The sequence below is a fragment of the Mesoplodon bidens genome, assembly GCF_964165515.1.
Source record: "Mesoplodon bidens genome assembly, chromosome: 6".
In the NCBI taxonomy this organism is placed as follows: Eukaryota; Metazoa; Chordata; class Mammalia; order Artiodactyla; family Ziphiidae; genus Mesoplodon; species Mesoplodon bidens.
In genome coordinates, this window is record NC_138162.1 from 17,894,843 (window position 1) to 17,915,287 (window position 20,445).

Genomic DNA, 20,445 nt, shown 5'->3' on the forward strand with positions numbered 1-20,445 from the left:
TTATCAGGGCCGGATGCCCCAACCGTGCCCAGCCAGCCTGTTCCCTTATTCTGGTGGCTCAAGGTTTCCAAGGCCGTCATGTCCAATGGACCAGAGAGGCTTATCTTCATGGGGCAAAGGGAGCCGGATGGGGCTCTGAGTTGGGGCTCTGAGATATTAGACGAAGGCTATGTGGGGTTGCCTGAGTTCACAGCAGGGATCAGACCTGCTGGCTGGAGCAAAGAGGGGCAGCATACTGGGGCGTATGTGGCCCTGGTGGCAGAGAGAGACAGACCTGGGTTTGAATCCGGTACTCTGCCGCGTCACTGCAGGGCCCTGAGCCCCCAGTCTACGTATGGCTGATGGAAAGAAGTTGGGCCCTACTGGCAAGCAAAGAACAGGGCGTGTGGCCCAGAGAGCAATCATCAAAGGAGTAAGAGCAGGAAAAAAGAAAATCAAAACAGCAACAACTGCCCAGTGTAAAGGCTGTCTGGGGACCTCACTGACAGCTCAGGCTAAGTGGGGTGGAGGCAGGTTGATACCTTTGGGGAATGGCACCCCGCTGTCAGCACTGTTCTTAGTCCTCACTGTGAATCTGCTTACCATTGCTAAGTGCCTATACAGCATCCTGCCTTGGAGGCAGGGGACCTGGGTTCAAATTCTGGATTTGCTTTGAACTTACTGTGTGACCTAGGACAAGTTGATTGCCCTCTCTGAGCCTTAGTTAAACAAAGGGTTTAAGTGAACTACTTGATAAGGTGCTATCCTGGTGCTAACAATTGTTCAGCTTATAAGAATGCTTTTGAGTTCTCTTTAGGAACCTAGGGCTGACATAGGCAAGGCTTCCTTCAAGCCTTCTGGGCAGGTGCTTCCAGCCCCTCCGCAGTTCCCACCTCTGTTGAGAATTCTGAGATATCACAAGTCCAAGTCCAGGGTGTTTTCATCATCTTTAACCTTTCTATCAGCATTTGGGATTAGATAGTTGATCTTTAAGTCATACTGTTTGCGCCACCCACCTTTACCCTCTACTGCTTTGGCCTTCCTAAATCGGTGAAGCTAACAGCTTGTAACTCTCGCCTAAGGAAAGGCTTTGTCAACCCCTTTTCACCTCTCTGAGTAGTTTTACCAGTGCTTGACTTTCTGTCCTGTCCTGTTCACCATTGGCGTCTGTGGACATGTCTTATCTGTTCAGGGAGGAGGGTGAGAGCCTTTTGGATTAGGCCTAAACTGTTGTTAGTTCCTGGTGGGGCGCCGTGTAACACAAAGACCACAGATTTGGGGTCAAGTAGCCTCTGGGATGGGACCCTGCTCTGAAACTGGCTACCCATGGGATTCAGGAATCTCATTTCATTCTCTGAGATCTCTGAGTCTCTGGGACTCTGCTGCTTCATCTGAAAATATAGGTAAATATAGATAATATGATCTAGTACTTAAGATTGTTGTAAGGGGTAAATTAGATAACGTACAGCCAATGATTGGCAAAGACGATATGTATGTATGAGATTGTGTGTGTGTGTATGCGCGTATATATATATCGTCTAGTCGAGTATATCGGGAGCCCCTTGAAGGGCAAGGACTGTGTTTTATAGTATTTCTTTTTAATCTCATCTCACATAGTAGCTACTGGCACATAGGATTGCTGGGCTGCACCTGCTGCACTCAAGGCTCTTGGGTGCACATAGGTTTCTAGAAATACTGTGATGTGAGCAAACAAGTGTTACAGCAGCCACAGAGGGAGTAGCCTTCCTGCGTCTTTGAGCTTGCGAAACCGTACTACCTTCTCCTCCTCTCTCTGTACCTCATCCTTTCCCCAGCTTTCCAAAGGCTGAATGTGGGGAAAAAAAGGATCCACATTTGCCCTGAGCATTGCACGTGTGATTTCTCACATTCTACCTCCAGTCCACACACACACACACACACACACACATTTATGTATATACGTTTATTTAATAAACATTTATTGGAGGTCTACCATGTGATCTAGCACAGTTTTTGGCACTGGGGATAGCTCAGTGAATAGAACACATTATATCCTTGTTTTTGTGAATTTGATATTCAAGTGGGAGTGACAAACAAAATCAGTAAATGTAACAAACAAGGAAATTATGTATTAGAAGATCACAAATATTATGAAGAAGAACGGGGAGCTAAGTGAATGATATTCTAATAGACTTCTAGGTGCAGCAGTTGGGATGGAGTTGAAATTTACAAGGGAACCTCATCGAAAAGGAGACATTGACACAAAGCTTGAAGGAGGTGAGGGAAGGAAGTGGGGAGAGAGAATCCCAGGCAGAGAGAGGAGCCAGCGGGCATTGCTGGGAGTGTGCCGGAGGCTCAAGGTGAAGCCCCACTGGATTGAAAACAGGTGTTTATTTTTGTTTATCAAAGAAATAGGAGGGCTTCCCTGGTGGCGCAGTGGTTGAGAGTCCGCCTGCCGATGCAGGGGACACGGGTTCGTGCCCTGGTCCAGGAGGATCCCATATGCCGCAGAGCGGCTGGGCCCATGAGCCATGGCCGCTGAGCCTGCGCGTCCGGAGCCTGTGCTCCGCTCAACGGGAGTGGCCACAACAGTGAGAGGCCCGCGTACCGCAAAAAAAAAAAAAAAAAAAAATTCTAACTATGGATTGAGAATTTGGCTAAGGGCATCTTGTCTCCTCTGAGGACTCCTCCTAACAATCCTGTGAGACAGGTGGAAATGTGTTTGTTTTATTGACAAGAAAACGAAGGTGAGGAAGTAAAGTACTTACCCAGTGTCCCATAGCCTGTGATCAACAGAGAGGATATTTAAACACAGAACTTTCCCTACTTCCAAGTCTATGCCTCTGACCTCGGCATCATACTGAGGTTTTGAACAGTTCTGCTGCAGTCCGCAGGCTCCTACCTTCACAGATAAACCAAAGCCATAACTACCCACTTAAGGTTCCATTGAAGGTCCTGTTTCCCCTTTAAGAAACTCTGGGACAGGGGCTGGGGCGGGAGGTGCTTGCTCAAGTTCAGACCTCAGAAAGCTGCACATATAAGAGACTCAGGCCCCAAATGCCTGCCATGGCCACCATTTGGAGGCAGGTTACTTCTAGATTGACACCACTGGTTTTGTTTGTTTGTTTTTTTTATAGAGTTTTTTTTTTTCTTAACCCCAGTTCTAATCCACATACCATGAACTTCACCCTTTTAAAGTATAGAATTCAGTAGATTTTAGGATATTCACAAATGTGTTCAGCCACCACAGTAATTCCAGGATATTTTAATCATCTCAAAAAGAAACTCAATACCCACTAACAGTCACTCCCATTGCCCCCTCCTCCCAGCCCTGGCGGCCACTAATCTACTTTCTGTCTGTCGGAATTTGCCTGTTGTGGACATTTCATATAAATGGAATCATACAATGTGTGGCCTTTTCAGGCTGGATTCTTTCACTTATCATAATGTTTTCAACTTTCAGTGATATTGTAGTGTGAATAAGGACTTTATTCCTTTTTATGGTTGGATAATATTCAGTTGTATGGATATACAACATTTTGTTTACCCATTCATCAGTTGATGGTTATTTGAATTGCTTTCCACTTTTCGGCAATTAAGAATAATACTGCTCTGAAAATCGGTGTACAAGTTTTTCTGCAGACATATGTTTTCAGTTCTCTTGAGTATATGCCTAGGAATATAACTGCTGGGTCATATGGTAACTCTGTGGATAACTTTGAGAGGGGTTGCCAAACTCTCTTCCAGTATGGCTGCACCATTTGTACATGCCCATCAGTAATATATGAGGGTTCCAATTTCTTCCATCCTTGCCAGCACTTGTTATTTTTGTCGTTTTTATCATAGCCATCTTAATGGATAAGAGGAGATGTCTCATTAGAATTTTGATTTGCATTCCCTAAATGACTAATGATGTTGAGCCTATCTCCATGTGCTTATTGACCATTTGTATATCTTTTCTGGAGAAATGTCTATTCAAATCCTTTGCCCATTTTTCAATTATCGAGTTGTAAGACTTATTTATATATTCTGAATATTAGACCTGTATCAGATAGGTGATTTATAAATATTTTCTCCTATTATTTTGGTTGTCTTTTCACTTTCTTGGTAGTGTCCTTTAAAACACAAATTTTTTTTTTTTTTTTTTTTTTTTGGTGAAGTCTAATAATCTATTTTTTTCTTTGGTTGTGCTTCAGGTGTCATATCTAAAAATCATTGCCTAATCTAAGTTCATGAAGATTTACTCCTATGTTTGTTCCTAAGAGTTTTATAGTTTTTGCTTTTACATTAGGTCTTTGAGCCATTTTGAATTATTATTTTTTATATGGTGTAAGAATAGGGTCCAATTTCATTCACTTGCATGCGGCTATCTGATTGTTCCAACATAATTTGCTGAAGAAACTAATATTAAAGAGACCATTCTTTCCCCATTGAATTGTCTTGGCACTCTTGTTGAAAATCAAATGACCATATTAGTTTATTTCTAGAGTCTCAATTTTATTCCATTGATCGATATCTATCCTTATACTAGTAGTAGACAGTCTTGATTACTGTAATTTTGTAGTAAATTTTGAAATCAGGATGTGTGAGTCTTCCAAGTTTGTCCTCTTTTTCAAGATTATTTGGCTATTCTGGGTACCTTGTATTCCCATATGAATTTTAGGAGTAGTTTGTCAATTTCTGCAAAAAAAAAAAAAAAATCAGCTGGGATTTTTATAGGGATTGTGTTGAATCTATAGATAAATTCAGAAATATTTTCATCTTAACAATGTTAAGTCTTCCCATCCATGAACACAAGGTATCTTTCCACTTATTTAGGTCTTCTTTAATTTATTTCAATGATGTTTTATAGTTCTCAGTGTGTATGTCTTGTACTCCTTTGTTAAATTTATCCCCAAATGTCTTATTCTGTTTGACAGTACTGTAAATGGAATTGTTTCCTAATTTTATTTTCTGATCATTCATTGCTAGTGTATAGGATGCAATTGATTTCTTTATATTAATCTTTTAACCTGTAACCTTAACTGAACTTTTCTTTTAGATCTCAGTGTGTGTGTGTCTGTGTGTGTGTAGATTCCTTTGCTTTTCTATATATAAGATCATGTCATCTGCAAAAGAGATAGGTGTTACATTTTCCTTTGTTATCTGGATGACTTGTCTTCTTTTTTGTTCTAACTGCCCTGTTAGAACAGAACCTTCAGAACAATGTTGAATAGAAATAGTGAAAGTGGACATCCTTGTCTTGTTCCTGACCTTAGGAGGAAAGCTTTCAGTCTTTACCATTAAGTATGATGTTAACTGTGGGTTTTCCACAGATATCCTTTATCAGATTGGCGAAGTTCCCTTCTATTCATAGTTTGCTGAGTGTTTTATCATGGAAGGGTATTGGGTTTTGTGAAAGCTTTTTTCTCTGCCTATTGAGATGATCATGTAATTTTTGTCTTTTATTCTATTAATATGATATATTTATATTGGTTGATTTTCATATGCTGAATCAATCTTCTTTTCATGGGATAAATCCCATTTGGTCATGGTGTATAGTCCCTTTTATACATGTTACTATACTTGGTTAGTATTTTGTCGTGTCTATATTTATAAGGGATATTGGACTCTGTGCATGTGTGTGTGCATGTGTTTTCCTTGTGATGTCTTTGTCTGTTTTTGGTATCAGAGTAATACTGGCTTCATACAGTTAGCTGGTAGTGTTACCTCTACTTATTTTTTTTTTTTGGAAGAGTTTGTGAAGGATTGGTGTTAATTGGCGTTAACATTTGGTAGACTTCACCAGTGAAGACATCTGTTGGCCCATTGTTTCATAGGAAAGGAAAGCAAAGTCCATGGGGAAGGACTTCACCCAAGGTCATAGTGTTGAACAGGACAAAGTTGGAGCAGCCCGAGGTTCAGACCAAAGTTCAGCCAGTAGCTCCCTATATGCACTGTCTCTAATTCTCCTACCGCTATTGAAAGCAGGTATTGTTGTCACTATGTAACTGATGAGGAAACAGGCTCAGAGACATAGTATGACTTAGCTGCACACCCAGTGACTGAGCTAGAGCTCTAACCAAACCTTATGAAAAGCAGTGGTATTATTGCTTACAACCCCCTCTAGGGTGATTTTCTTTGCCCAGGGCGTTGGTTTTCAAAAAAGCAATATTCCCACTTCATCTCACTTGAGTATCATGAATAAGCAAGACAAGCAAGATAACATTTACCTTACCAAGCATTGTTTTAGGTGTTTTTCCATGTTATTTCATTCTTACAACAATCTTGTCAGGCAGATATTATTGACTCCAGTTTACAGGTATGGAAACTGAGGCTCTCAGAGATGACAGGAACAGGAAATAGAGCCATGATCAAATTCAATCCTTCAGACTCCAAGCACAGGGGTTGGTGTCTTCTTCCCACATCCATCCATCCACCCACCCATGGGGAAGCAAAGCTCACACATGTGGTGGAGACTGAGTTCAGCCGGAAGTAGATAAGAACCATCCTGCCTATAGTGTTCCCTAACTCAGTGTCCAAGGGTAAATCCAAGTTGGTGACCTCTACTTGGCCTCCTTTCCTCTGCACTTGGCTTTGGCAAAATGCAATCTCAAAAGGCACCACAGAAGAAGAGAAGGACTCTAGGGTCAGATGTGGAAAGAGGAGCAATGTCAGTGTTGAAAGGGCGTGACGGCAATGGTGTTCCTGTACTAAGATCTCTTCCTTGTCAAAAGTTGGGAACATGGAGTTCATCCTCCTAATAAACTCTAACCTCCTCTGAACTGTGACTCAAGACCAAGTTGGGACCAATGAATACCTAATAATTCTATTTGGAAACAGCACTGGACTTTGAGATAGGAGACCTACACCGGGGCCTGGCTGAACTACTATCTGCACAGCCTTGGGAAAGTCAATTCAAATTGCCATGGTTCACTTGCCTCCTTGTAAATATGAACTTACTAATACATATCCCTTAGACAGTTGTAAAGAGAACAGAAGACAACTGTATAAAAGTTCCCAGCTTTGTGTTTAATACAGAATAGGTGCCCAAGAAAGGTGTGCGGAATCTCTAAGGCACTTTTGCATCCGTAATGACTGCTTGTTCCTCACAGCCTCCCTGTGGAGTTATCAATAGGTACCTGAGGCACAGAGAAGTCAAATCATGTGACCAAAGCCACACAGCTAGTTGACAAGGTTAAACCTACAAAGCATCTCCTCTGTCTCTCAGATCAACATATTTCCAAGTTATGCTTTCCTGTAAAAATTTCTATAATGGAAGTCATTTAAAAATTACTGTTTTTATCTGGGTTTCAGAGAGGCTGTCCAGTATGCAATAAAGATATAAGAAAAAGGCCACAATTTGCTTTAAGGATCCCAGGAATACAAGTTGAAGTGGAATTGGGCATTCCATGCATAATTCATTCCTTCACTTGGAGCCATAAATTTAGACTGTGTCTGCTTTACCTTAAAGCAACCTATTAAAAGATGAGCATCCTCCAACTAAGAGCTGTGGTCAGTCCAACTATGTGTTATCATGTTGTCCACTCCCTGAAAAAAAGAGAAGCAGGAAAAGAGAGGGGGTGAGAAGGGGAAGGGACAGAGAAGAAGAAAAGGAAGGAGTAAGGCAGGAACTGCTGCTAAAGCCGAGTCAAGTGAGGACTAGAATTTTTCTTTCAAGAGAGGTCAGGTTATACCTGATAGGTGAATGAATGAGTTTTTAGACAGGCCACGTGCATAGTACTTGTGTATTAAAATCCACTGGCATAGTCACGCCTCTGAGGCTTTCTGAGTGGGGAAGGTAAGGATTGTCCACCATGGTTTTTTGTAGGAGAAAATGAGATTCTTATAGACGGTTGACATTCCCTGTAGGTTGCAGCTGACAGAGGATTCAGGTGGCCCTTGAATGCATTTCCAAGGCTTAGTTCACTGTTTAAAGAAGGGAGAAGGGACACACCTGAAGCCAACGTAGGGGCAAGAATAAATTTTTATTGACGTGCCACAGCACTGCGTCCCATTTCTTGTCCACTTGACCATCTCCCTGCTCTCCTGTGAGCTCCTTGAGAGCGGGGGCCACGCTCTTCTTATCCATGAGTGGCTCCTGCCTGCTTGGCACCGTGCCAGGTGTCTATCCGGTGTGCCCTCAGGGGACAGGCACACACACAGGGGAGCTGCTGTGATAGTCACTTGTTCCTCAGTTGTGGTTATTGGAGACACTTTTAATCGTAAATCAGTTCACATCTATTTCATTTTAAATGTCAGTACATGAAGCATTTGTTTCTGAGTTCTGGTATTCTTGGCACTGTGGGTTTTAGGGTAATGCTCATAACCCAGTGAATTTGGGGGGTCTTGGCAGTCAGAGCAGCTCATGTCTAGCACGGATTCTAGATTGTTGTTGCTCCTGCCCGAGCTTAGACCCACACTGGTTTCCAAACTTGGCCTTCCCCCAGAGCTCTCTCTGCTGGCTCCCCCCTTCCCCTGATTCTTTACCTGTTAGCTCATGGAGCTGGACGGGTTGAAAGGAGTGCAAGTGTAGAGAGCTGATGTTTGGAGTCCAACTGCAGACTGCCTCACCTTTGTCCCAAGCAGGGCCTCCCAATCACGGCTCAGACTAGGTTGTTTTGAAAGTAGAAACCTGGGCTAGAGTCCTTAATACCATGACAGTGTCTCTGTGCCAGACATTGGAATTAAATATTTATGTTGGCAGAAAGCATGGGTTGTCAGCCTGAGTTAGGAGATAAGAAGGTTGGGTTTTGGTGTTGGGCAGTGTAGGTGGGCTGCATGTGGTATCCATACAGCCCCTGGCTGATCATTCTCTCAAGTCCTACTTTGATATACCTGGACTAATAGAGATATTTTGCCTGGTGGAAAGCACCCAGCTCGGGGAAACTTCAGACATCTGAATTCTGGCAGCCAGTCCATACCATCTTGCCCAATGCCCTCATTTCATGGGCTGGGAAACTGAGGGCAGGGCATGCTCCAAGGTCACACTGCCCATTCAGTGGGCGAAACTGGAGTCCAGATCTTCAGCAGGCTGTTGGAGATCTGGGGTCAGAATAGCTGCAGTCAGAATTAGACCTGGGGCCAGAATAGCTGTGTCACTTTGGACAAGTCACCTGAACTCATTGTGCCTATCTGTAAAATGGGAATGACCATTTTACAGATCAAATGGGATCAAATGAAATAATGTAAGCAACTGATTTTAATGTTAAGTACTGTCAAAGCTCTAATTCAGGGGTCAGCAAACTTTTCTCTAGAGGTCCAGAGAGTAAATATTTCAGGCTTTGTGGGCCATATGTTCTCTGTCGCAGTCACTCAGTGCCATCACTGTAGTGTGAAAGCATCCACGGAAAATAGATTTTAAGAAAACAAGAGTGGCTATGTTCCATTAAAGCTTTATTTACAAAAACAGGCAGCAGACCAGTTTTGGCTAGGCACCATAGTTTGCTGACCCCTGCCCTAGATGCTTGGAAATTGTTCTAGTGACTACTGATGACATAACAAATGACCCCAGAATTTAGTGGCTTAAAACAACCATTTGATTATGCTAATGGATTCTGTGGATCAGGCATTCAGACAGGGCACAGCAGGTTGGACTGTCTTTGCTCCTTTAAGTCTGGGGTCTCAGCTGCAAGGGTTCAAAGGCTGGAGGTGACTCAACTGCTTGAAGGCTCCTTTGTGCATCTTTCTGGAGATTGGCTCGGATGATCTGAACATCATGCTGCTGAGGTGCCTGACATAGCCTCTCTGCATGGCGTGGCTTCCTCACACCAGGGTAGTTGGATGTCCTGCGTGGCGGCTCAGGGCTCCAAGTGAGAATGTTTCAATGAGCAAGGTGGATGTTGTATAGCCCTTTATGACCCAGATTCACAAGTTACACGCTGTCCCTTCTGCTGTGCTCTATTAGTAAAAGCACTCATGAACCTGCCTCATTCAAGGTGAAGGGACATAGGCTCCTGCCTCTCAGTGGGAACAATGTCAAAGAATTGGGGTGGGGCCTCATTTTAAAATCATTATAGAAGAGATTCATAATTTAAACATACACCTTGAAAAATGGTGAAAGCTTATTTAGCACTTACCATGTGCCAGGCGCTCTTTTGAGTTCTTTATTCCTCCAACATCCCTTTGAAGGGGGTAATATATATATATATATTTTTTGTTTGTTTGTTTGTTTGTTTGTTTGTTTTCCCGGTACGCGGGCCTCTCACTGTTGTGGCCTCTCCCATTGCAGAGCACAGGCTCCGGACGCGCAGGCTCAGTGGCCATGGCTCACGGGCCCAGCCGCTCCGCGGCATGTGGGATCTTCCCGGACCGGGGCACAAACCCGTGTCCCCTGCATCGGCAGGCGGACTCTCAACCACTGCGCCACCAGGGAAGCCCTGAAGGGAGTTATATTATCATCCACGCTTTAACAAGATCACTGAAGAACAGAGAGGTTAACTAACTTACCCAAGGTCATAAAGATAGTAGAGTGTAGAACCAACATTTGAGCTCAGGTAGTCAAACTCCAAAGTCTGTTCTAATCATGACCTATCCTGCTTCTTTGTGATCAGGAAAATGAGAATTCTCTTTCTACTATTCAAGCAGAACTGGGTTAAGAACCTGAGTCTTGGGACTGCCAGGTGTCTAGCAGGTCTTCCTGCCAAGAATCAGTTACAAACATTATTGCATACCTGCTCTGGGTTCAGACTGTTCTGAGCACCATGGGTAGACCAAGGAAAGAGGTACGGTGCTCAGTTTCATTCGTAAGAAACCTAAAATTTGAGTGGGGGGATTGAATTCTGATTTAATTCTCACAACCCTGTGAGATGGAACCTTGGTCCCCATTTTAAAGATAAGGAAACCAAGGCCCAATGGTTCAGTTGCTCTTGCCCAGTAGCTGATGGAGTTCAAACTCAAACCCAGAGCCTGATAATGCAAGTCCATGCTCTTTGCCATAGACTCCAATGGAGAAAGATCCGGAATGGATCATTACCAGCTCTTTCGGAGGCAAACATCCTCAGCCCCTAGAAGATCAGATCTAGCCCATCGCTCAGCGCTGATCATCTTGGTTTAGTTCCCTCCTTGCAGAGACGAGAGACTGAGACCCAGAAAAGGGCAGTTAGGTGTCCCTGGCCATCTGACTGCACAGACCCCGAGCTGGAGCCGGGACTCATTGTTTTTCCCACCACCCCTGCCTTCCACGTTGTGCTGGGAATGGCAGGGAGGGGAGTGATGGTAGTTGGTGGAGGGGGGTTGGGGGGGGGGTGAACTAACGGGAAGTTGTTTGCCAAAGCTGTGTGGGGGAAGGAGCGTTTTACAAGACCAGGGCCTCTGGCCTGGAAACATCTGTTTCCCTTCAAATCAGAGAGGAGACTTCTGCCTCCCCAGAATGCCTAAATCACGCGGCGGCTGGGGAAGAGCAGGCGTTGGCCTGGAGACTTCAAACGCATTTTCCCGTCCTCTCGGGGACCTAGTTCTGACGTGGGCCTCTGAGCCCCTGTCCCTGCTCTTACCCCCTGTCAGATCCATGAGAAGCTCTCACCGCCAATTAATGTCCTGGTTTCATTCTCTCACCCCTGCTGGGACGGGGTTCCGGGGGTCTTGGATGGGACCAACAACAGCTTCCTTTCCACCTCCCTTCCTCTAATCTCCACTAGGACAGCTTACTCTGGGTGTGGGGGGAGGGTGTCAGAGCCTTGGGCTGTGGCCTAACAATAATAATAGCAATAATAATATTGGTAATGATACCCACAGCTCTCTCTCATTGACTGCTAACATGCCAGGCATCAGTGGTGAGCAATCTCCTGCCAGATCTCATTCTAACAGCTACCCTGTTTAGTGGGTTTTAATATTACGATTCCTGTTTTACAGGTGAGTTGACTGAGGCAAGGCCTCACACAGCCAATAAATGGAGGGCCAGAATTTAAAACCAAATTGCCTGATTCCAAAGCCATGCGTTGGGCCACTCTGTTATTCTATCTCCTTTAATGGCCTTTTAATCTAATCACCTTTTGTTCATTTTACAGTTGGGGAAACTAATTTCTAGACAAGGGAACTACTACCTTATAGTTGATTGAGTCATTCATTCTGGAAAGTATTTGCTGAGCACCACATGCGTTAGGTGTCTGAGCACCAGATGTAGGTGCCTCGAGATGGGCAGAGCCATAGTCCAGTCCTGAAGACACTCACATACTCATGGGGGCACGAGAGAAGTGTCTGGCCACTGACCTAGCCATGCCCCATGTCCTGTGACAGGGCACCGTGCAGGGAGAATGGCTTCCCCAGAGGAGATGAGGTTTGATTGATGCTCCAAGGACAAGGTGGAGAGGGTCAAGTGGAGAAGGGGTCGGGTGACCCAGATGGAGGGTGCAGCAAGTGTGAAGGCAAAGAGTTGGGATCCATTAGCAGTTGGATGTGGTTCTACTATGAAACAGAGTAGGAAGCAGAGATTGTTAAACAAGGCTGGATCTGTGGCCAGAGTTTGAGACTCAATGACAGAGTCTCAAACTGATAGTGTCCAATGAAGGAACATCAAGGAGTCATGCTGGGGGCCCAGGGTAAGGAGTTTGTGCTTTGTCCTGAAGATGGTGAAGAAATATTGAAAAATACTTGGCATTTGAGTAGTCAATCCCAAGGCACTTCCCCACACATTGAAATCCCAATACACCAAGATCCTATAGCTGTAGGCATCTGAGATCTCACAACCCACAGTCTCTGGAAAAGCCAGGATGCAAACTCAAGTTTTCAACCACCTTGGCCAGTGTTCTTTCCCCTGAAACAAAGAGAAAGGAGTAGCAAGGGTTTGAGCCTGGGATTCCCCCACTTCATCCTTGGAGTCACCTCTTATTATAATTAAATTATCCCATAGGTGCAATTGGAGCGAAGTCAGTCAGTTGCGCAAGAAGCAGGGTGGTGTCTAGAAGGGGCACTGGAGGAGGAGGCGGGAAAGCCAATGTCTTTATTCTGAACTTATTGGCAGCGGGTCCTTGTGCAAGTCTGTTTCCTCTCGGGGCCTTGGTTTTCTCACCTGTAAAGTGAGGTTGTAGAGTTTGGTGATGGCTCAGGAGTTCTAGTCCACATTATCAGTGGATCTCAGCCTGCCTCAGCAGGTAAAGATGAGAGAACTGAGCTGAGGTAGCCAGCACCCTTCCTGACCCCTGAGAAACACAGATCTGACCATGTCCTCTCTCAATCTCTCTCTCTTTCCCCTTTTCACTCTGTTTTGTGGGTGTGTATGCGTATATCTGTTTCTCAGCCTGCCTCTCTCTTCTCATTCTCTTCTCTTTCCCCACATCAGGGGCTGCCACTTTCTGCCCCTCTCAAAGAGCCCCTCCAAGCCCTGCCTGGTCTGCTAACAGCTTTCAGATGTGTCTCTGGAACAGTTCTACAATTACAGCTGAGACAGGCAGAAAGCACATGGCCTTGTGACTTCTGACCCAGGCCCGTAAGGCTGACATCTTCCTCTCTCGGCACCCCTCCACCCCCACTGGCAGGGTGGCCTGAGGACTCCTCTATCCTGGGGCCTCTACTGACATGTTGGGTTACTCTAATAACACAAATAGAAGCTACCTTTGGGGGAGCAAAGATTGAACCAGGCATGCTTCAGTCAGTATATCACTGAGTCTTGATCCCAAACTTGTGAGATATGGTTAATTTCAGCCCGTTTTACAGGTGCAGAGACTGAGGCTCAGAGACAGTGAAGTGACTTCCCAAGAACGCTCAGCCAGCTATTGGGGAAAGCAAGATTCTACCCAGGCTTTATAATTCGAAAACCTAAGACTACTTCTTTCCCAGATGCAGCGACTCAGGCTCAGAGACAGTGAAGTGACTTCCCAAGAACGCTCAGCCAGCAATTGGGGAAAGCAGGATTCTATCCAGGTTTTATAATTGGAAAACCTAAGACTACTTCTTTCCCAGCATGCTGTTTTTCATGCTCCTTGGCTAAGTAGAGAGGTGACCCTGGACCCTCTTGGTGGAGGAAATATATTACAGAAGCATCCTGGAAACATAATTGGCCAGTGGGAAAGCAGTGTTTAAAATTTTTTTCTAACTCCTCATGTTTGGAGAGTCATTCACATATTTACCACAGCCTTCTATGTTCCCCTCAGTTGAAATGCATCTCCTTCTCTTATACTCCAAGAAAGCATTTAAAAAATGTGTACCCTTGTCCAAATAAGTGCTCTTTATATGGCCTTTATTGAAATTTGCAACTTGCAAGCCACTTCTCATGCATCACTCTATGTAATCCTTGAGACAGCCATGCACTGTCTCCACAATTAGCCCCATCTTGCTGATGCAGAAACTGAAATTCAGAAATGCGATGTGATATGCTCAAGTTCATTCATTTACTCAAATATTTAAAGTGCCTGTCATATGCTTAGCACTGTGTTAAGTGCCAGGGATATAGCTGTACCCAAGCTTCAGGCTAGGGTTCGGATTCTGCCTCTGCCACTTCCTAGATGGCGTGTGGGTAGTAAGTGCTTACACAACGTTACCCAATACTCTCCTTACCTCCCTCCTTTGCCACTTACTAATTCTCACATCCTGGAGTTTGACTATGATCTTGCCTCCGACCCTTCTTCCTGGTCATAACTCACCTTGTATAGCACTTACATTTCACATTCATCCACGCTGACCTGTGAAATGGACAACAGCCTCCCTACCCCAGGTGCTTGATGCGGAGAGGTGAAATAAGCACAGAGGGGTAAAGTGACTAGTCCAAGGTCACAGAGCCAGGGAATAGAATGGAAAGTGAACGCAAGCCTGGCCATCTCCAAGACCAGACTTCTTCCTCTGTCACCTACTGCTTCCCTTGACTGAGACAATACTGGATGTAGTACGTGCTAGAACTGAGCTCCGCTTACTGTACTGAGATATGACAGGTGGAGAGAGATAATCCTCACATCGCAATGCTGTTCTTCTCACGCCAAAGGCTGAACCCAAAAGGTCCAGAAAGCAGATGAATAGATAGGCTTGCATCTGAAGATGGGACCAAAATATTCCATATTTAGGTCTCTTAGTCACATCTATTAGGTTTAGACCCACACTTGTTTACTCTTGCCAGCACTCCAAGCCAGCTGATGAAAGATAAAAGGTGAAATTAGATTTGACAAGATAGTGTAGTACAATGTAGTTAAGAGTATAATCTTCGGATTTAGACCTAAGTTCTGGTCCCCCACTGCTACTTACTTAGTATGTAACAATAGGTCAATTACTTGACCTCCTTGGAACCAACATCCTTACTGATAAAATGCAAGCAGTCATGGTACCTGACTCATACATTATGAAGATTAACTGGAATAGTGCATACAAAGGACCCAACACCAATGAGCACTTATTAGATGGCAGCCGTGCCTATCATTAAGTTGAGGAAGTGGGCTAGTTTTCCTGCACTTGGACTGACAATTCTTCAGGGAGGGACTTGTTTCTTTTGTTTCACATTTGGGGAGAGTTAGGATCAGAGAGGCTAATCAATGAGCCCAAGGTCATACAGCTAGTGGACCTCAGAGCCAAGGTTTGAATGGATGCTGATTGTCTGCAAGGCTCCTTCTGCTTCCGGGGCTCTGGGTGACCTGTTCCCTGCTTGACCCCTCACCCCAGTTCCCTTTGCAGCATATTGGTGGGAGAGCTCAGTGCTTACATTCCTGCAGTGCTAGGAGGTGTCTCCATGGGTCTGTCATGGGCCTAGTGGCAGTGACCCATAGCAACAAAGAATGTGGAGCATATATGGTTATGAGGCTTGCTGCCAGCCTGGCTCGTGGCGTCATAAACACAGACCTGGCATGACTGATTGATGAATTCCTATGTGCACCAAAAACACCAGCTTCCTGGTAAAGGCAGGATGGTGCTAAGGTACTGTCTGAGTTACAACAAAACTCAGAATCAATATCAAGGAATAAGATAAAAACACATTCTTGGAATGGCATGAGTACCTCTTACAGTCGTTCAAAAGAGAAATTGAGGGGCTTCCCTGGTGGCGCAGTGGTTGAGAGTCCGCCTGCCGATGCAGGGGACACGGGTTCGTGCCCCTATCCCGGAAGATCCCACATGCCGCGGAGCGGCTGGGCCCGCGAGCCATGGCCGCGGAGCCTGTGTGTCCGGAGCCTGTGCTCCGCAACGGGAGAGGCCACAGCAGTGAGAGGCCCGCGTACAGCAAAAAAAAAAAAAAGAGAAATTGAGTTATTCGTAAAAAGGAGACTTTCACACAAAAAAGACAAATGGTAGTTTCTCCAGAAAGATACTGGCTTCTGCTTACTGTGCCCCTTGTACCAAGAAGTTCTGGTTTATAGTGCCTTTTATAAAAACAACCTCTGGACTATCATGTTATGAGGTATTAAAGCTGAGAGGCCCTCTGAGATTTCCAGGTTCAGACCCTCTGAGCTAGTAGTGGTGGAGCTGGAGCAGCAAAATGGCAGCTGAGAGTTCAGAGTATGGGTTTTAGAGTGAGACAAACCAGGATACAGGTCTTGGTTTTTTCATTGTCTAACTGTGGTTTTGGACAAATTGCCTACTTTTTTGATCTTCAGTTTCCTCTTCTGAAAGATGGAGATAATGAGAGTGATTATTTTAGGAGGTTTTCATAAGATTAGAAAAACATGTGAAATGGCACTGTTTCAACATAGTTGGAGTTTGGCAAGTGTACCTAATGGATTTGTATTTGTACAGAGGTGATATCCACAGACCTTTAGTCAGAGGATAGTAGCTGATAGTGCTTAAATGCATGGGCTTTGGAGTCAGACACACCTAGACTTAATTGCCAGTCTCAGTAATTACTGTGTGGTTCTGGGCAAGCTACTTTCCCTCTCTGAGCCCCATATATAAAAGAAAGAGAGTAATAGTATTTATCTTTTAGGATCATCTGGGGGAATTAATAGCAATAATGCAGATAAAACTGCATAGGTCCCTGCTTGACACATATTAAGGACTCAGCACAAATTAATTAATTTGGACAACCAGCTCATATTTATTAACTACCTAATATGTGCAGTCAATCAGGGTTCATCATTCCACAACTTGCAGTCATAGTGTTATGCCCATTTTATAACATGAGGTAAGTTATGTTTTGGAGAAGGGGGAGAGGAAATAGGGCCCCTGGGACTGTAGTTTCTTCTACCTGACCCAGAAAACCCTATTCCCACTCCACACTACTGCTCTACCCTTGAACGCTGGTGAAAGAGGATGGCATGACAAGGACAGGATGCTGAGACGCTTAGCCCTTCTCCCTTCTATTCAGATTGTCGCTGGCCTCCAAGGATTACCTCTTCTTGAAAGTCTACTCACTCCTTTGACTTTGTTTAAACTTCAGAACTTGGAGATCTGGAGGTGTGAAGGGTCAGAGAGACTTCTCAAAGTAGGCCAGACAACCGTGTCTACTCTAGAAAGAATTCTGTGCCCTGGACTGGACCTGAACCCACCAGGTCTGCAGTTTACCAATTCTCTCCGTCGAATACCACACAGGCTGCCTACTCCCCCCGGTATAGCATGGAGCTGCAGGCAACAATGCTGAAAGCTGGGGACATGCCTTGTACCTAGAATAACTCCCAGACTCTATCATGGCCCACAGGGTCCCCACCCACCCATCTTCCCACTCATCTCTCTTTGCTACAGCCGCACTAACCGTCTACTCCTCCAACAGTCTGGATCCTTCTCGCCTCAGGACCTTTGCACATACTGCTTTTCCTGCCTGGAATGCTTTTCCTCCCATAAGCTAGTTCCTTCTCATTTTCATGTCTCAGATCAAACCTCTCAACAAGAAGGCCTTTGTGGACACACCTGTCTAAAGCAGCCCCATCCTCCTTCACTTCAGTCTATTATCATTCACCATTATCTATTTTTTTGCTTACTTTTTGTTTAGCTTTATGCAAGCAGGGACCTTAACTCTCTTGCTCATCTTTATAATCTTAGCACCTAAACTAATTCCCGGCACACAGTTAATGCTCAACTAAAATTTGTTAAATGAATGAATGAAAGAATATATAAATGAGTACATAAAGCCATACAAGATAGCATTGAGGTTTACTTCTCAAGTCCTGGATTCAGACTGCTCTGCCCCCGAATAACTGTGAGACCATGGAAAGATACACAACTAAGTCTCAGTTTTCTCCTTGGTGAAATGCAGGTGATAATAATTCCTGCCTTCTAGGTTTGCTACTTGTAAATTAAGAGATTATGTACAAAATGCCCAGCAAGGCAGTTGGTGTTCAATACATGCTTAATAATTATCTTTTTTTTTCTTTCCAAATCATTTTCCTGCAGCCTAAGCATCCCTGAGTTCTTTTTTTTTTTTTAGTTTTGCTTGTGGCCTTTTTTCAAGTTTGTTTATTTATTTATTTATTTATTTTTGGCTGTGTTGGGTCTTCATTTCTGTGCGAGGGCTTTCTCTAGTTGCGGCGAGCGGGGGCCACTCTTCATCGCGGTGCGCGGGCCTCTCACTATCGCGGCCTCTCTTGTTGCGGAGCACAGGCTCCAGACACGCAGGCTTCAGTAGTGGTGGCTCACGGGACCTCGTTGCTCCGCGGCATGTGGGATCCTCCCAGACCAGGGCTCGAACCCGTGTCCCCTGCATTGGCAGGCAGATTCTCAACCACTGCGCCACCAGGGAAGCCCCTCATCCCTGAGTTCTTTCAACTATTATTCCTGTGCTATGATTTTGTGTGCCTCTTTGGAACTTCCAGGGCCTTTTCTGAAGTCACAGCTTTGTGCTCTGTTTTCTTGTTGTGCTACAGGTTCACTCTTTATGCAGTGGATACACGAGGGAGGCACTCAGAGCTCAGCACAGTGACCCTGAGGACCGCCTGTCCGCTGGTAGATGACAGTAAGGCAGAAGGTAGGTGACCCATTTCTTCACTCCCGAGGTGACTCCCATATTTTCACTCTCTACATTCTGCACCCAACAGTCACTAACCACCCCTCCTTTCCTGCCTCACACACGTACTGGCCCAGGGAGAAGAAAGCCAAGGGACTAAGGGGGAACACGGAGATAAATTAATCAAAGCCATGAAGGAAATTGATCAGCAGTATCTTTGCCAGTAGAAAGACTTGCTCCCCTTTTATAGAATCTGTGTTCTGACTTAGAGGCAAGGAATGGTGGAGAGTCAGAACCCCGTGACTGTGTTCTGCCCCTTGGCCTAGGCTTTTAGGGACCAATCCCTTTCTTCCACTTCAGGCTGCGCTAGAGCTGGCAAGTCGGTGGCCCCTAGAGGACCACTTGGCTTTGCTGCACTCGTGGCAGATATCATTAGCTGATCACAGCACACCTTCCCATCTAGCCCAGGGGTGACCTCAGAATCCTCAGCATAGAGCTAGAGTCAGTAACTATCAGTCAAAATTAGCATGCAAGATGAAACCTTTTCTGCTGTTCCTTGTCCATGCAGTTGTAAACATTAGGCAAAACACCTGTCAAAAAAAAAAATAGAACCAATAAATCAGATCTACCATATACTTTGTTCTTAGACAATGTGTAGATACAGTTTCTACAAAAACATGATGGTAGCCCACGAGACCTGGTGGTCCACTTCAAGTTGAGCAAATATTTTCTAAGAACCCTGGTACAAGCAATGCAGAAGAGGCATGCTCTTCATCTTCCAGGAGTTCACATTCTAGGGGGAGAGAGAGAGAGACATTTCTTCAAATGGCTCAGTCATAAGCTCGATGATAGATGTTTGTGTGCTACCTACCAGACAAGAGGAGATGGTGAGATATTGAGTCTCAAAAGGGAGGGGATTTGAGATGGTTTCCCGGTACTTTTTTAAAGTATTTTTATTTTAACATAACACATGAACATGGTCTAAAAAAAAAAAAATAAGAACAATAAAGATCAGAGGGCCTCCCTGGTGGCGCAGTGGTTGAGAGTCCGCCTGCCGATGCAGGGGATACGGGTTCGTGCCCCGGTCTGGGAGGATCCCATATGCCGCGGAGCGGCTGGGCCCGTGAGCCATGGCCGCTGGGCCTGTGCGTCCGGAGCCTGTGCTCCGCAACGGGAGAGGCCACAACAGTGAGAGGCCCGCGTACCGCAAAAAAAAAAATAAATAAATAAAAAAATAAAATAAAATAAAATAAAGATCACAGTAGAAAACTTTACAAAGTAAATGTTCCTTCCATCCTGAACCCAAGTCCCCCAGACTGTCCTGAAAGCAATTGCCGTTAGCAGTGATGTGGAAACATACATACATTTTGTTCAGAGTCTTGAAAGATGAAAGAATGTGCCTCCTATTCAAGAGAGCAGCCCATAACGAATTTTAGTTCATCAATTAGTAGGAATGACCGAAAGAGTAGAAATTGCCATGAATGTCAAACAGAAGAGTCTAAATTTTCTTTGCAAGATTTTTGAATGGAGAGCTGTTGGACCTGATCACAGAAATGTGTTGGGAGTATTGCAGAGAGGAGATAGAAGTTGACTATTGAGATGAGCCCAAGACAGTTTATTTAAGCCTCTGCACTTGTTTGGAATTTTCTGTTAAATCATAGGCACAAAACTTATGTTAGTGAGTGCAATTATGAGCACTAACTTTGTGCCAGACCCTGTGT

At 44.7% G+C, this 20,445-nt stretch overlaps 1 protein-coding gene across 3 annotated transcripts in view; it reads left to right on the top strand.

Annotated features, from left to right (window-relative positions):
• Window positions 1-20,445, top strand: part of ASTN2 (astrotactin 2) — a gene marked incomplete at its 5' end in the record, with an annotated part of 938,059 nt that overhangs the window by 902,803 nt on the left and 14,811 nt on the right. For all 3 annotated transcript variants that reach the window (XM_081237083.1, XM_081237081.1, XM_081237082.1), the window contains one exon: window positions 18,645-18,745. In XM_081237083.1, coding sequence (XP_081093209.1) covers window positions 18,645-18,745 — 101 coding nt within the window. The remainder of the gene's footprint in view (window positions 1-18,644; window positions 18,746-20,445) is intronic.